General features: G+C 34.9%; 8 protein-coding genes across 8 annotated transcripts; 3 read left to right on the top strand and 5 right to left on the bottom strand. All coding sequences in view use genetic code 12, as the record gives it.

Annotated features, from left to right (window-relative positions):
* Positions 1 to 53: 53 nt before the first annotated feature.
* On the bottom strand, positions 54 to 224 carry DEHA2E01254g (DEHA2E01254p; the record flags this gene model as incomplete). Its single annotated transcript, XM_459381.1, has 1 exon — positions 54 to 224. The coding sequence occupies one exon, from the start codon at positions 222 to 224 to the stop codon at positions 54 to 56; it is 171 nt and encodes a 56-aa protein (XP_459381.1).
* Positions 225 to 1,357: 1,133 nt separating this feature from the next.
* DEHA2E01276g (DEHA2E01276p) lies at positions 1,358 to 2,899 on the bottom strand (the record flags this gene model as incomplete). Its single annotated transcript, XM_459382.1, has 1 exon — positions 1,358 to 2,899. The coding sequence occupies one exon, from the start codon at positions 2,897 to 2,899 to the stop codon at positions 1,358 to 1,360; it is 1,542 nt and encodes a 513-aa protein (XP_459382.2).
* Positions 2,900 to 3,295: 396 nt separating this feature from the next.
* On the bottom strand, positions 3,296 to 4,933 carry DEHA2E01298g (DEHA2E01298p; the record flags this gene model as incomplete). Its single annotated transcript, XM_459383.1, has 1 exon — positions 3,296 to 4,933. The coding sequence occupies one exon, from the start codon at positions 4,931 to 4,933 to the stop codon at positions 3,296 to 3,298; it is 1,638 nt and encodes a 545-aa protein (XP_459383.1).
* A 766-nt stretch (positions 4,934 to 5,699) lies between these two features.
* On the bottom strand, positions 5,700 to 6,233 carry DEHA2E01320g (DEHA2E01320p; the record flags this gene model as incomplete). The annotated part of the gene is made up of 1 exon (XM_459384.1): positions 5,700 to 6,233. One exon carries the CDS (start codon positions 6,231 to 6,233, stop codon positions 5,700 to 5,702), a length of 534 nt encoding a protein of 177 aa, XP_459384.1.
* Positions 6,234 to 10,532: 4,299 nt separating this feature from the next.
* Positions 10,533 to 10,700, top strand: DEHA2E01342g (DEHA2E01342p; the record flags this gene model as incomplete). The annotated part of the gene is made up of 1 exon (XM_459385.1): positions 10,533 to 10,700. One exon carries the CDS (start codon positions 10,533 to 10,535, stop codon positions 10,698 to 10,700), a length of 168 nt encoding a protein of 55 aa, XP_459385.1.
* Positions 10,701 to 11,205: 505 nt separating this feature from the next.
* Positions 11,206 to 12,894, top strand: DEHA2E01364g (DEHA2E01364p; the record flags this gene model as incomplete). Its single annotated transcript, XM_459386.1, has 1 exon — positions 11,206 to 12,894. The coding sequence occupies one exon, from the start codon at positions 11,206 to 11,208 to the stop codon at positions 12,892 to 12,894; it is 1,689 nt and encodes a 562-aa protein (XP_459386.2).
* Positions 12,895 to 13,426: 532 nt separating this feature from the next.
* On the top strand, positions 13,427 to 15,076 carry DEHA2E01386g (DEHA2E01386p; the record flags this gene model as incomplete). Its single annotated transcript, XM_459387.1, has 1 exon — positions 13,427 to 15,076. One exon carries the CDS (start codon positions 13,427 to 13,429, stop codon positions 15,074 to 15,076), a length of 1,650 nt encoding a protein of 549 aa, XP_459387.2.
* A 253-nt stretch (positions 15,077 to 15,329) lies between these two features.
* DEHA2E01408g (DEHA2E01408p) lies at positions 15,330 to 17,060 on the bottom strand (the record flags this gene model as incomplete). The annotated part of the gene is made up of 1 exon (XM_459388.1): positions 15,330 to 17,060. One exon carries the CDS (start codon positions 17,058 to 17,060, stop codon positions 15,330 to 15,332), a length of 1,731 nt encoding a protein of 576 aa, XP_459388.2.
* Positions 17,061 to 17,352: the final 292 nt, after the last annotated feature.

The raw sequence follows: 17,352 nt of genomic DNA on the forward strand, positions 1-17,352 counted from the left end.
TATTCAAGGTAATATTATATAGCTTAAGGCTCCTTCACCTTAAACAAATTACTTCAAGATATATAGGGAAAGTTATATGCAAGAAAATAATTAATAAAGTTTATTGTTTTAATTATTTTTATATCATTATTGTCATTATTGCAAAAACCACCGATTCCTCCATAAGCATTCCAAAACATTTCACCATGGAACGCGTTGTTCTTGATAGCTTCATCTCTGGACATTATTTGACCCCTGCAAATCTTTTGTCCCATATTTTGCTCAATATCAAATAATCCCTTCTTCATCAGAAGAAACTGATGAAGGGAAACTCACCTTGTACATCATACCGCACTAGTTGCTGCTTTATTGTGAGTCATTTACGGCTTGTGACTAAACTACATTACCATTACCGACTGACTCTCACTGCCAAGCCAAGATGCTAATGCTGCCGAACATGTTACAGCTGTAACTGTAGTCAGAATATTCTTAGTAGACACTATAATGCATACCCTATCGCCCTATCACACGCGGCTACCCATATTTAACGAATTATCTCAACAAAAAGCATAATATCACTAACAAAATTAATATGATCGCGGCTGATAAGTTGAAGCACTTTGATTAAGCTTGTTGCTCTCTTTCACTAAGATTTGCGGTTGAAAATAAACGCATAGAAGAATTTCTTATATATAAATTTACTTAGTCTTCAAGTATTCATCAGGTCTATCAAGGTTTATAGTAGAATTTTAGAATTCAATAATTAATTACACTAGTAATAGCTGAAGTAATCAAGCGATAAATAGAAGTATACTGAGAAAGGAAAAATCATCTCTACAAACAGTCCATTTTACTATTGCACACGTATTTTATTCTAGTAATATTTCAACATATCGGTATCTTTTCTAAATTTTCAGTTTTCTTAGCAGCGTTCGTTGAAAAATAGATTGGTACCATTCCTTACATAGAATGCAGTTTATTTTCTTTTCTTGCCAATGTCCATTATAATGAACGAATAAAGCGAAATATATTTGATGTAAACTACAAAATGGATATACATAAGAACTAAATCAAGATAAAATCTATCTTACTTTCAGTAGTTTTTACCATTATAACTATCATATTAAATAAATAAGTCTTCTTCCCTATATTTTCAGGTGTTCACACGGCCTTTATAAAAAGCTATATCACGCGATCGATGCAATTTGCATCAAAATGGGTTCCGGCAATTCACTCGAATTAAGCAAAAGTTAAGATATCAATAATGTTAAAAAGAGCCACATGACAAGCCAAAATATAAACTAAATATCAAGTTATCTAATATCTTGAATTATCATCTGACCATTAACTTTCTCAAGAAATGGTATTAGAAAAGCCCCTAATAAGGAGTATTCAAGTCGACTTCTAACGGATGAATTAGCTTCGTTTTATAAAAGATTTTATACCCTAATATTAGAAAAATGTTTACCGCTATTCCAATATATGAAGTAATGAAGAGTTTATAATGGAACGATATAATGAATGCACTATAGCCATTGAAGATGGTGACAATTGCAATTAGAAAAAGAGTAACGTAAGATGTGTACGGCTGAAACCACATACGAAATGGAATTTCTTCACGACCAATGTTTTGAGCTTTTATAGATCTATGGTATCCAATATATGCAACCAAAATATAAATCCAATTTATGATCCCGAAAACAGAAACAGTGCTGGTGATATAACCGAAAACTTCAGCTGCCGATTCTTTAGTATTCATATAAGCCAACAATCCAAAAACGGCAGCAAAGGAGCATCCGATGAACGGTACATCAAAGCGGTTCAATTTTAAGAAAATCTTTGGTGCAGCACCATCCTTAGCTAATCCATATATCTGACGCGAACAGATATAAAGATCAGTATTGGCAGAGCTTGAGATGAATATTAATAAACAGGCATTAATAAATGAAGGTAGCACTTTTATTCCGGATGATTTGATAGCAATAACATATGGAGATGCATTAGCATTAGTGCCATTAGCATTCACTAATAATGGATTTTTTGGAGAAACTGCTAAACCTAACAAAAAGACACCAAAAATGTAGAAGAAGCAAATCCTGAAAATAACTTGTCTCGATGCTTTAGGAATTGTTTTCTTTGGATTTGGTGCTTCGCCAAAAATTATACCAACCATCTCAGATCCCACAAATCCAAATATGGACTGGATTACACATGCCCACCAACCAAGAAATTGTCCTTTTTTACCATCCACGAGATAAGGTAAAAACCCAGTTTCTCTCCAGAATCGGAATCCGATTGTTTCATGATTTGGTGTCCCCCCACATGTTATCACAATACAAACAATAAAGATTATAACTAGAACTAGTAACTTACTTGCTGCCAACCAATACTCGATTTCGCCGTAAATGCGAACACTAAAATAATTGCTTGCAATAACCAATACGTATAGTACAGATATCCAAATCGCAACATTCAAGTCATCTCTCCAAAACTGGACAACTAAACCTGCGGCTGTCAAATTAGCTGACAATACTATAGCATATTTGAAGAAATAGTTCCAACCGGCTGCAAAACCAATTGCAGGGTCAACATACTTAGTACAATAACCACTAAATCCTTTTTGCATTGGTAAGAAACTAGCCATTTCCGCTAAGGAGAATATAACTACCAACAATAAGCTGCCAGTAAAGCAATATGCTAGAAAGATGCTTATTGTTCCTCCTCGTTTAAGTGCAGTTCCAGATCCAATTATTAATCCTGTACCTATGGCCAGTGCAAGAGTTAGCATCGAAACATGTCGTTCCTTAAAATTACGAGCGAGGTTGTCATGACTCTTAACTGGGTCTTTAATTTCCTCTAAATCGGTAATAGAAATTTGATCAGAAACCTTCTCTGAGGATTCGATGGACTTTCCGAACATTAGATAGATGCTTTGACAATTATTTTATCTTGTTATAATTGAAATGTTTTATATTCCGATGATGTGGTCTGCACGTGAAACGGTGATATCAAAGTTTAAACGGCTAAAAAAACTGTGGTTCAGATTACTATTAAAACTCCGAATGGAGGCTTACTGAATGATTCAAACGCCGTTTAAATAAAAAACTTGTAATTGGAGTACATCTTATCCAATTAATTATCAAATATCCCATTATATTATCTATATATTATGGAGACTAAGAATAATAATCAAGCTGTGCAATGTTTATTGTATGCCATAGATTTTTATGGAATCCGCGAAATATCACAATGATTAATATTCATGCCTTACTGCCTAAATAACTATCTTGCAACTATAAAATCCTAAGCACCTGGCCTAAGCAATATGGACAGCACTAGGCTTTTCAGCATCCGAATTACTGGAGTTTGAATCTTCGACGTGTTTTACTTCTAGCTTTTCACGCAAGTCATTATCAGATAAGAATGGAATAGATGGCTCCCATGCGGCTGTTCTCCATGCTGGAATTCCTTCATCCCACATTTGGCCAATTTCCTCCAATCTTTTACCTTTAGTTTCTGGGAAAAAGAAAAATACGTGAAGGAACATACAACCGCAGAACGTAGCAAAAATCATGTATGTTTTCCAAGTAATGTTTTTGAACGCAGAGGGGGTAAACATTGCGATCGCGAAGTTAAAAATCCAATTAGCTGAAGTTGTAAAACAGGCCCCTCTTTGTCTTGAGGCGCTATCACCCCAAACTTCAGCACAATACATCCAGATACAAACACCCCAACTATATGCAAATGATACAACAAACAAATAGCAACATGCAATTACACCCTTGGCAGCGGTTGAGTTATCAGCTGGGATCCTTAATCTGACAGTATCATTTCCACCAACATCATTGGTGGGCTCAGCATAAGTGGAAAGCAAACCACCGACTGCGAATTGCCATATCATCATGAATGCAGCACCGCTTAACAAAATGGGCCTTCTACCAAGTTTATCCATTAAATATAATGAAGGGGCAGTCATAACGAAAAAAAGAACGTATTGAATTGAAGATGCAATTAAATTTGCATCGCCCTGATAGCCAGCCATATCAAAAACATAAACAATATAATACATTAATGTATTCATACCCGTTAATTGTTGCCATATTTGAGCAAATGTTGCGGTGACAGTTCTAAGGAGATATTTGCGCTTGAATAAATCTGCATAAGTGAAAGCCTTAATATTTTCCTCTGTCAAAATTTGATCTTTGATCTCAGTAATCTCAATCATGACATCGGGATCTTCCCTATTGCCTTTGGCCTGAATCATTGCCACAATGTATTCAGCCTCCTCCCAACAGCCTTGCTTTGCTAACCATCTAGGTGATTCAGGGATGAAAAAACAGCCAATGAACAAAAGAAGACCAGGAACTATTTGTAACCCCCAAGATAATCTAAAAGAAGCCACACCATTGATATAATGTAATGCATAACAAACATAGAACATAACCAAAATTCCCAAAGTGACCGAAAGCTGAAATAATCCACCAATTAATCCTCTTATTTTTCTTGGTGCCAATTCTGTACCATAAACTGGGGCTACTGAGGATCCAAATCCAACACCAAAACCAGAAATAAAACGACCTATAATTAACTGGACGACGTTCTGTGACGATGATTGAATGGCAGCTCCAACACACCAAAAAAATGCACAGAACATCAACGACATTCTTCTACCGAAAGGTTCTGATATAAATGCGGAAAATAAGGCCCCAAAGAAAGACCCTAAAGACATGGATGCTGTAATAAACCCTTGAAGTGTAGAATCTGGTGAATTGAAATAGTCTAAATATTTATCATCTCCAATGAATAAAGACATTGAAGAAATATCAATGCCAAACATCATACCAGATATACAAGAAATACCAACAACAATATAGACATTATGGATGTTCGGAAATTTGTCCAAGAAGTTTCTAAACTTTAAGGCTGGCCCTAGTAATTTATCTTCGTATCCCATTATGCAAATACTGTTAAAGCAATAATTCCAAAAAATCTATTATTTTGAACTAAAATTACTTTATGTGGAGATACATCCTTTTAAATACATTCGATAATATGTTTTCTTGAAGTTCAGGCTTCAATTTTCGGCTTTGATAAGATGGATTATCTAGAATTAGGTTTAATCGAAAATATGCGGGTTCCAAAGTGTGGGGCAATTTCCTGTACACCTAGTGGTTTAATGTTATTGCGGGATTCTCTGCCCAATAATACAATAATTCCTTTCCGCGGAAGCTAACAACTATGAATCTACCTAGGTATTCGGCAAAGGTGAGTTTTTCGGAATTAGGTTGATAGCATATATGTAGTTGTTTCATGTAGAGTATAGTCATTTTTCGTTTATGTAACGAAATGTCAATTATTATAAGTTGAGCCAGCTAAGACTATTGCTATTGGAAGAGGATAAATACATCTCCAGACTACTATTTTCTTATTTTAACGAATTCTATTTTGATAAGATCCTTATCTCTTCTATAAGTGACAGAAGGCTTTTTAATATGATTGGTATTCAAGTTAAGATACGAGAAAGAGTCTGAGACATAGTTACACCATATGGTATAACCAATCTCTAAACGAAAGTTAATCCAAATTAAGGGATCATCCGAAATCACGAGCAACGCTAAAAAGAGTTAACTACTGGTGGGTGGAGGGGAGGATGAGGGGAGGATGAGGGGGTTAAACCACAATTCGCGTATATGATCGAAACACGTATACATAGCTATAAACTAATTGACAGAAGTCGGAAGAAGTGTTGGAGATGGTGTACTTGTTGTAGCGGTATGAATATCTTCTACTGCATGCAAACTGATTATTGTTCCTGCTGAGCACTCCAAATTGGTCGAGAGGTAATTTTCATACTTGTTTCGTGCAAAGAAAGGACAAGCCGAAAACCCGGTATTACCTTGAAAAGCCAATCTCCCATCGCTAATTGAAAAGCCATCGGTAGGATCTTTATCTTTATCTAACGACAAACCAAATGGAGCGTTATATTCGTCACCGGGAATAACGCTTACTTTAACACCAACCTCATTTTGAAGCGTGCCATCATCGTTCAATGTAAATCTAACAATATCACCAAGCGGATCAACAGTCGTGTTGTTTCCCGCATACAATTCATTATACTCTTTGTGTTTTGTTATTGGGACATAATTAAGATCAGACCCATAGTTCACTATTAGGAGCTCGAATTGTCTACATGCAAGAGCAGAGCACACAAAAGCACATAAAGCCACAATACTAAATGATCTCATTGTTATCATAAAATAATTACTGTAGAATATGTTATTTTTGTAGAATATATTTTATATTTATACATAACAGATATTTAAAAGACCTTGAGTCTAAAAATAAATGTAATGATAATCTTCCCCTCTGAATGAATCGTAAGCTTGATTTAAGGTTTGATTAGAAATAAAATGTATGGATTAGCTTAGAAACAAATTGATGTTTGGTTAAAAGTAATTATTTGTTCTATATTTATTCAGAATACAAAATCGCATCTAAAAATAAATCATTCGGTTCCTAGATTTTTTTGAATCCACAATTGGTACCCATAAAAATTGTGGTCGCGTTCGCAAGAAAGGCAATTATGATAAAGCATTTGTGATCGTATACTAAAAAACGATGCTACTTGGAATTTCAGAAGACAACAAAGAAATACGAAAATGTAATTTGCTGTAACATGTAGTAACTTCACACGTAGTATGATTATTAGAGAAATAAAGAAGCGATTAAATATACGTTTATCATCATCATTATTATTAGTATTAAATGTACTATTATGTCAATAACAAAGGTAAATAAGAATTCCAATACGAATCATGATCTTAAGCTACATCGTTGTTCGAACCTTTTGAATATTTTCTTGATTGGATTTTCTTTCATATAGTCAACAAAATCATCATCTTTCTCAATTTCTTCAACATTATTACTTTGAGCGTTTCCTAGATTATGATCCCTCAAGAAAAATGCCGCTATGAGCATAGGAACACAGAGGCAAATACTGACTATCATTAAAATCTTCTGAACTTTCCGGTAAACTTGAACATCGTCCTGTCTTTCTTGCGTTTCCTAACGGTAGTGTGCTGCAAACTCATTTGGCTGTGAATAGACAGACATCGCCAAGTCCGCACTACCAAGCTTCTTGTACAAGTCCTCATAAAAAGTTTAGGCCTAAATTGCACCAGGTACGGCAGCACCAACTGCGGCACCTACTTTATAGACTGTGTAGATAACTGGTGTCATTTTAGCCATTTTTTCATGCGTGACATAACATTGTACAGATACTGTAATTGGATAAGAAAAGAAAGCTGTACCGAATCCCATTAAACACAATCTACAAATAATACCAGAATGGGAGTCTATACTACCTCTGAAATGAATGAATATGCCGAAAGCGACAATCCACATGGGAATCTCAAATATTATAAAGCTTTTTAATTTCCTGAATTTGAAATTGAACAAACCAAAGAAAACATCAGCAACAACTGACACAAATGAACATAAGGAAGTCATTCTAGTTGTGGACTTTTCTGATTCATTAACCGCAACTATTAATACAGCATACAGATAGCTTGATTTAACACCAGAAACAAAATCTAAAAGGAAACTGATCAATCCTGTACTCCAGTTCTATTTTTCATTAAATTTCATGGAAGGAATGGATTTCTGAAAATTGAAATAAGATAAAAATAACACTTTTTTGTTAAGTAAAATAAAAGACTCCGGTATATCCAATTTGATACAACACAGCACCTCCAGCGCTGAATATCGTACGCTTGGGATTCAATAATAGTACCCACTACATAAAATAGAATGGAAACAATAAGTAATTCCAACCTACCAAATATATCGGACAATCTGGCATAAACTTGTTGAGCGGCAGCAACCACAAACGTAGTAAGATCTGAATGGTAGTCAACAATGAATTCTTCAAATTCATGAGTAGCGTAACCGGTAAAGAGATATCTTATTTGACCTTCTAGGCCGTAAGCATAACCTACTAAAAATACAGAACATAATAGAATAACTTTATGATCCCAAGTATCCTATTGTGCAGTTAATAATTCAGCTTTTTCGACTCCAATGGACTTTTTCTTCTATTAAGGAAGCGAGCTTGCTAGACTTTTCGACTATATCAGCTTTTTTCTTAGAAGAATTTTCATGGCCCGTGTTATGACCTGTCATTGCTCAATACTCCTGATTATCTAGATAAGAAAAACATATTGAAGATATATATATATCAGATAATGCACTTGAATAAAAAACAACACGAAGAGAAGAGAAGGATGTTATGGGTTATGTCATCTTGTTTTGGCTTATTGGGTAATAACTAGAATTTGGAAAACGATCCGATGCATACTCCTGATACTCTGCTATCATTATGCACGTCATTTGAAGCATGTGGAGGTGTCTTTAATTGAAGAGCGAATAATTGATAATGAGAGTAAATGAGGCGTTAAAGATGATATTTGACCTGTAACCCGTTTCACTTGTCGGTTTTATAACACATGAAAAATTGCAGTTACATATCTAAAATTATAGGTAAATTTTCACTCCGAAAAAATTATTAATATTTTAGAATGAACAGATTATTAGCTATTGGTATATTTACTAAGCATAACTCGTTTCATAAGCTTCTTACATTTTGAAAACAACGACAACTAAAAACAACTTCTTAGCCCTTCTAAACGTTTTTGTCAGTCAACTTTTAAAGTTTGTCTTTGCATAATTCCATTTGACAAAATCAATTGAATTATGTTCTTTTTCAATGTCTCCCACGGAATCAATACTCGTAGTTTAAAATCTCTGGAGAAAAATGAGAAAAAATAGCATTGGAACACAAAACAAGCTCAGACAATCATTAAATTCTTTGAATACTTCTATACCTGTACAACACCCTGTCTTTCTTGCGTTTTACAATCGTACACTTCTGCAAACTAGACATAATGCCCGGCGCGTATAAGCGAGCTTCTTGTGCAAATTTCCATGCTATTGCAGAACAAATCTGGTTTCTTTGAATCGATAATATTTTCATTTAGACGAATTTGCGGATAAGTAGGGAGCCGATTGTAACTGTTCTGTTTCTAATTGCATATTTACTGAACGACTATTCTTTGCTCAGCCATATATTAGGCTATTAATTATTTCTATGCTCTATTTCTTATCTGATGCAATTCATTAGACTTGATATTCAAATAACAACGTTACTTGCGATTTTATCCCATAAAAGGGCAAAATTTGACCTGAGGCATTACTTAAATAGTATGCCAGATGAGACACTTAACTAACAGCATTTATGATGAGTGCATTAATAGAGCAATATAGAGAGACGCTAACTGAAAGAAGAAAAAAAAATTGGTAAAATCAAGCAAAATATTGATTGATGTTTATAATGAAATTAAGTAACCTGTCTAACTATAGAGCTACGTTATATTCGTTCCAATATGTAACATTAGTATTTCCGAAGGATTTTAGTGTAGAATATATTACTCCACTAAAGCGTTACATAAAACTATCAACCTTAAAATTTAATGAATAAATGCCGAGAATTTTTTGTGCTAGTTTCGCTTTCCACATAGTTCATAGTTTTCATTTTTTACGCATGAAGAATAATGTGTAAATAAGCTTCTTCATAAAAATCAGGAGCCCGGATTATCAAAGTGCGATGCAAGTTATAAAAGAAACTATTTACACGCGCTATTGGCATATGTCTTTCGTGATGAACTCAACACACGTATGAGACTACCTCAGCGGTAGATTTATGATTACTTGAAGTAAAATTCAAGAGGTATTTCCAGACATTTCCAGATATTCTATTGCAGATAATAAAATCATTGTAAATCTTTCATAGCAACTAAACTAGAGTAATAATTAATTATTTTAGCATGTACTTATTTTTTCTGGGCTGGTTCTAGATGCCTAACCACACGCCTAATCATAAATACAACTACATGCAGTACAACCTAAAATTACAATTAGCGTATCTCCGGAAAATATCCCATGTATTGTTCCAAACAGTAAAAATCAATATTCGTCGCCATGTGAATTAGGTAATGCTTGCAGAGCCAATAACTACCAGACGTTTTTGACTACCTTGATTGACTGGTGCTTCTTAATGACAGTGTCACTCTATTATTCTTCACGGATAATCTTTTATCGTGCTTAATCGAGCGGGACAAGAAGTATGGCTGTCTAAATATAAGTTATGACATACGCTAAATCGGAACACTTTTCTCTAACACCGTATCTATGATATTGCCATCGTCGTGTGTAGTAGTGTCACATTTCCTTAGTTATTTCAGCCTACTTCTCTACCCCAAATTAGTTTAATGTCTATGTAACATCAATTTATGGTAGTGTTCCGACTCGACTGTCGTATCCATTTCCATGGTAATACATACCGCCTTACAAACTGCTTGTCTGTGATCGTAAACTTTAATTGGGAACAGACAGCAGTAATTTAAGCTTTTTGGTTATGAACCTCTGACGCATGGAAATGCCCAGTAATTTCGATTTTTTAACCAGCGACTTACATTAACATTTTCTTGTCGAATCTCATGCAATCATGCAATAATCAATCATTAAAGCTTAATTTTGAACGGCTATTTTTGGCTTGTTTGCTTTATTATAGTACTATTGCAAGAGTCGCTACTAGAGAAAATATATTGGGGAATAACGGAGCATATAAATCTCGTAAGTGCTGTGAAGGTTTGTTCGTGAACTAAAACTAAACCTCGTATTGTACCTGGTTTATGAGCTCCGTTTAGCTTTGGGGTGGGGGTAAAAATGTGGAGACAAGTCAGCTTTCATACCTAAATTCGTGTTTCGTACATATTCTCTCGAATAAGTATATTTTAAGCATAAATATTTTTAAAGCCTGCATTGTTATTAGGCAACTATTTACCCTTATATGCATTATTGGCAAACGTTCAAAATATTCATAAGAAACGTCCAATAACATTCTCCCTGGAAGACACGGCTTTTGACTAAGCAAGTGGCATGTTACGTCATATTACCTCTAGTACAGTTCGGGTCGTCGCATATTTTTTTTTCTTTATATGGCTGTTAAAAGTTCAGCAGACATAAACAACCAGGTTGTACTGGTAAACCGGAAAACTATATATTGGGAAAGATTTCCTGAAAATTTAAATATGTTTTATTCTTTTTTCCCTTTAGCTTAGATTTATTACTTTCTATTATTTGCTAGTTTTTGAGTACATAGAAAATAATATGGTTTTGAAGATTTGGGATAGAACTAATACGTTTGGTCTCAGGGGCAGATCCCTTAGATTGGCCATTACAGTTACCGCTGTGACAGGTTTCTCCTTGTTCGGTTATGATCAAGGTTTAATGTCTGGTATTATTACTGGTGATGATTTTAGTAAGGAGTTTCCTGCTGTAACAAATGAGGGTGCTGGCTCGGAACATTGGGCTACTGTTAACCAAGGTGGGGTTGTTTCATGTTATGAAATCGGGTGTTTCTTCGGTGCATTATTTGCTTTATTTAGAGGTGATAGATTCGGAAGAAGACCCATGGTGATTATAGGATCATTACTTATTATTCTTGGTACAATTATTTCCACTGCATCATTTGGCGCTCATTGGGGATTGGGTCAATTTATTATTGGTAGAGTTATCACTGGATTAGGTAACGGTATGGATACTGCAACGATTCCGGTTTGGCAATCTGAAGTTTCTAGAGCGGAAAATAGAGGTTTCTTAGTTAACTTAGAAGGATCAGTTGTTGCATTCGGTACATTTATTGCCTATTGGTTAGATTTTGGTTTATCATACGTTGAGGGTGAACATGCATCTGTTCAATGGAGATTTCCCGTTGCGTTCCAAATATTTTTCGCTGCAGTTTTATTTGTAGGTATTATCAATTTACCTGAGTCACCAAGATGGTTAATTGCTCATGGCTATAAAGATGAAGCGAATTATGTATTAGCATCTTTAAATGATGTTGAAATTGATGACGATTTGGTTATTGCTGAAAGTACTGTTATAACTGATGGTGTCAACAGATTTGCAAGATCTCAAGTTGGATTCAAAGAGTTATTTTCTGGTGGTAAGCTGCAGCATTTTTCAAGAATGGTTATTGGTGCATCTACTCAATTCTTTCAACAATTTACTGGATGTAATGCTTCTATCTACTATTCGACTGTTTTATTTGAACGTTTGGGAATGGCTGACACTTATGAAAAGTTACCTTTGGTTATGGGAGGTGTATTTTCTACAGTTTATGCATTAATGACTATTCCATCATTCTTTTTGATTGATAGGTTGGGTAGAAGAGCTTTATTTTTGATCGGTGCTGCCGGCCAAGGTTTGGCATTCACTATCGCATTTGTGAGTTTGATTCCAGAGGATGGTGATAGTGACGGTGGTAAAAAAGCTGCTGCTGTGGGTATTTTCTTGTTTATTGCCTTCTTTGCTTTCACCATTTTGCCATTGCCATGGGTTTACCCACCAGAAATCAATCCTTTGAGAACCAGAACCGTTGCTTCTGCCATTTCTACTTGTACCAATTGGTTAACAAATTTTGCTGTCGTTATGTTCACGCCACTTTTCATGGCAGAAAGTCAGTTTGGTTGTTATTTGTTCTTTGCGCTTTTCAATTACCTTTTCATTCCAATTATTTTCTTTTTCTATCCTGAAACAGCTGGTCGTACTTTGGAAGAAATTGATATCATTTTTGCAAAGGCATATGTTGATAAGAGACAACCATGGAGAGTTGCCGCTACTTTACCTCATTTAAGCTTGCAAGAACAAGAAGACGAAGGAAACAAATTGGGTATCTTTGATGAGTTCGATAAGGAAGGATTTGAACAAAGTGAAAACATTTCCTCTAATTCATCTAACAAATCACCTGAAGATGGTTCAAATGATGAACCTTTAGTTAAGCCTGCTGAAGTTTAAATTTAGAGAATATTATATAATTATACATATACCCATTAATATATTTCTAATCTTATAGTCGCTTAGCAATGTAAGATTGTGTGCGAGAGACGTTTACTAAATAGACGTCTACTAAAAAAATATTATAAGAAGGTCATTTCTCACTTATATCATAATTGACAAACGTTCAAAATAATTTAAATTTGACCAATCACACTTATCTAAGTATAATACAAATTGCTGATGTCACGGCTCGGGGGATTCTGCATATCCTATATGGCTGTTAAAAATGTTCAGCCGCAACCACTATACTATAATACCCAAAATTATACATGTTCAATCGCATTTAGCCTGGTATAAAATAAGCAAGTGTACGTCATGTCACTAACCGTCACGATTCGAGGGATTTTGCATATATGGTTGTTAAAACTTCAGCAGCAACTTATTGTTCAGAGTTCCCAATAACTATATATTAGTGAAGAAATACCTGTTGGAACGGATCCTCCTGTAAGCTAAATACATATATTTATTTCTCGCTTACGAACATAATAATATGTATAAAATATGGTCAAAAACTAACACTATGGGACTCAGAGGTAAACCTCTTAGAGTTGCCATCACTATATGCTGTACTATTGGATTTTCATTATTCGGTTACGACCAAGGATTAATGTCGGGAATTATTACTGGTAAACAATTCAATGAGGAATTTCCACCCACTCACGGTACAGATCAGCATGCTACTGTTATACAAGGTGCAGTCACGTCGTGCTACGAGTTAGGCTGTTTTTTTGGTGCTTTGTTTGCGTTGTTTCAAGGTGATAAGTATGGTAGAAGGCCAATGATTATTGTTGGATCTCTGCTCATTGTCATAGGTACTGTTATTGCAGTTTCTGCATTTGGTCCGCAATGGGGATTGGGCCAATTTGTTATTGGTAGAGTTATCACAGGATTAGGTAACGGCATGGATACGGCTACTATTCCGGTGTGGCAATCGGAAATTTCTAAGGCAGAAAATAGAGGTCTTTTGGTTAACTTGGAAGGTTCCATGGTTGCGGTTGGGACATTTATTGCATATTGGTTAGATTTTGGGTTATCATATGTCGATACTTCAGTTCAGTGGAGATTCCCAGTTGCTTTTCAGATAGTATTTGCTCTTTTCTTGTTTCTTGGCGTTGCACAATTACCGGAATCACCTAGATGGTTAATTGCTCATGGCCTCAAGGATGAAGCTCATTATGTATTGGCAACTTTAAATGACGTTGATATTGATGATGAGTTCGTAATTGAAGAAAGCGCCATTATAACTGATGGTGTCAATAGATTTGCCAGAACCCAAATTGGGTTCAAAGAACTATTTTCCGGCGGCAAGCAACAGAACTTCGCTAGAATGATAATTGGTGCATCTACACAATTCTTTCAGCAATTTACTGGATGTAACGCTTCCATCTATTATTCAACTGTTTTATTTGAAAATAGTATTGGATTGACCGGTAAATTGCCCTTAATTCTAGGAGGTGTTTTTGCTACCATTTATGCTTTATCTACTATTCCATCTTTCTTCTTGATTGATAGGCTAGGCAGAAGAGCTTTGTTTTTGATCGGTGCCACCGGTCAAGGCATATCATTCACCATCACTTTTGCATGCTTGATCCCTGATAATGGACAAAATAAGGAAACAGCCAAAGGTGCTGCCGTTGGTATCTTCTTGTTTATCGTTTTTTTTGCGTTCACTATTTTACCATTGCCATGGATTTACCCTCCAGAAATCAACCCCTTGAGAACAAGAACAGTTGCTACTGCGGTATCAACATGTACTAATTGGCTAACAAACTTTGCAGTCGTTATGTTTACTCCTATTTTTATTGGTGCAAGTAGTTATGGCTGTTACTTATTCTTTGCTATAATGAATTTCCTTTTCATTCCTGTCATTTTCTGGTTTTATCCCGAGACTGCTGGTCGTGAGTTGGAAGAGATTGATATTATTTTCGCAAAGGCATACGTTGATAATAGACTACCATGGAGAGTTGCTGCTACTTTACCACACTTGAATTTCAAGGAACAAGAACAAGAGGGAATCAAATTGGGTCTTTATGATGACTTCGAAAAGGAAGCACCTGAACATGTAAACACTTTGTCCGACGCCTCAGGCTCAGAAGATGGCTCAAATGAAGCCGCTTCAGTTAAGCCTGCGGAAGTTTAATTTAGGACTACTATATAGAAATATATTAATGTATTTCGAATATGCATCGTTTCATTTCGCATAGAAGTATACTAAATTCTATTTTGATTACATTAAGAAACCATTTTTTGTTAAAAAGTCTTACAACGTGCGAGTACACTTTGATAGGGTATCTTGCGCCATAAACTACTTATCATTAACCAACGTATCATTTACAATAATATAAGTACATTTGTCCTGAAACAATTCTAATGAAATTTATATAATAAATAATTTATAGGTTAGCAATCTTATCAAACATCTCGATGATGGTGTAATAATGTCCTATAACTCCTAACACAACGCAAATATGCCAGATATTATGACTTGAAAAACAGTAGTCAACCCACCATAAGGAAAAAAAATCCTTATTATATGGCGTCTTGATAGGTTCTAAAGGGAAATGCTTGTCAATAATATCTCTATATTTGTTTTCTTCTTCCTCAACAAGATCTTTTTCATCATCAATGCTTTTACAATCATCCTCATCACAATAATGATTATATTGCTCAGCTTCCTGCTTTATATCATTTTCGATTTGCTCTAATTCTTCATTACCACTGTTTTCAGGGTTTCCTTTTAAGATATCACTTGAATTGTGTGCATGATTACAGGTTTCATCTTCAATAATTACCACATCATATCTCCATCTCTCTGGAAATAAACTACCATAAAAAATAACCCCAATTGCGTACCATATAAGACTCTTGTAAACCATAGGGAAAAAGAATTTCATTGAGGAGACAAAACCTTCATAAAATATTTGGCATATTATTGTGGTAAAGCCTAAAAATGCTAAACCCACATAAAATCCAATTCTCAAAGATCTGCATTCTGGCTTATCAAAATATGGCGACCAATTAAATGTAAATCCAGTTAATCCACAAATGGATGAAAAAATCATATAAATTCTAAGCAATGAGGGATAGTGGTACAATGAGCAATATTCAGCAGACATAATCGAAGCAGTAATTAATACTGTTATCCCAGTATAATCAACACAGGCACAATTTGATTTGGTAGCTATATTAGCAAACGAAGTATACGTATGAAAAATAACCGAACAACCAAGACAACCAACAGCCGCAGCTAAAAAAGTATACATGGCAGCATTATCTTGAAAGCTATTTCTTTGGAAAGTTTCCGTTCCCGGATAATGCCAAAAACAAATATACAAAAACAACAAAAACCCAATTAAATGGGTCCATATGTTCATGCTTTCATTGTGATTTAGTTTGAATACTGATTTCAACATATTCAGATGCTTCATGGAGTACCTATAACCATAGACGATATAACGATTCTCTCTCCAACGTAATGGTAATTGATAATAGTGCAAGTATTTATTTTCCGCCGCCTTTAATGCCCTATTAAAGTTGTAGAAACCAAGATGTTTAAAAGTTGGCGCCTTATAATCAGCTGTACCCTGGATCGTACGATCTTGTATCAAATTATCGACTTGCAATAATTTTTCATCAAAGTACTGTATGGTGGTAATTATCTTCACAGACAACATCTCTTTACTATTGGAACCGATCTTCTCATCATCTATCGGTGTACTAGAGTTAAATAAATAATTATACTGGTCATCTAACGTATTGTATAAGTTTTCTAGATTCGTAAAGGAAGATTTCAACACCGAGTCCTTAATGAATCCAAGTCTTTGATAAATCATATTCAAATTATTAACAGAAAACGACCTGATTGAACTTAAGCTGGCATTACTGTTTCTTCTTGATTTATCGGACTCTTCGGGCACGCTGAGATCCTCATCTATATCTCCCTTGCTTACTTTGAAATATTGCTCAAAGCTATCTAATCTTGATTCAATAGACGACAAAAATTTATCTAGCTTCTCAATCAAGAGCTCCTCCGTAGTCTTTTCATTTTGGTCTGGAATAGACTTATCAAACCTATTCCTTAGTAACGTAGTAGTCGTGGTATCACTAGTAGACATACTTGACATCAACTTGACATTCAGGGTAAAACGACAGAAGAACTTAAAAACTCTGCTTCTACTTATACAAATCCATATAGGAGAACGGATATAGCATTTCTTTTGAGTATTGCAAATGCTTACATAACAAAATGACAAAGGCATATTATTCGAAGGCTGTCATCACTTTCCATAAGATTCTGCTTATGAAGAGCAACTACAGGCAAAAGTAAAGAGCATTAAATAAGGTTTATTATGCAAGCATTAATTAATTAATTAATTTGGAACAAAAATATTCACAGAAATAAAAATTTATAAAATT

This window comes from Debaryomyces hansenii (assembly GCF_000006445.2).
Source record: "Debaryomyces hansenii CBS767 chromosome E complete sequence".
Taxonomy (NCBI): domain Eukaryota; kingdom Fungi; phylum Ascomycota; class Pichiomycetes; order Serinales; family Debaryomycetaceae; genus Debaryomyces; species Debaryomyces hansenii.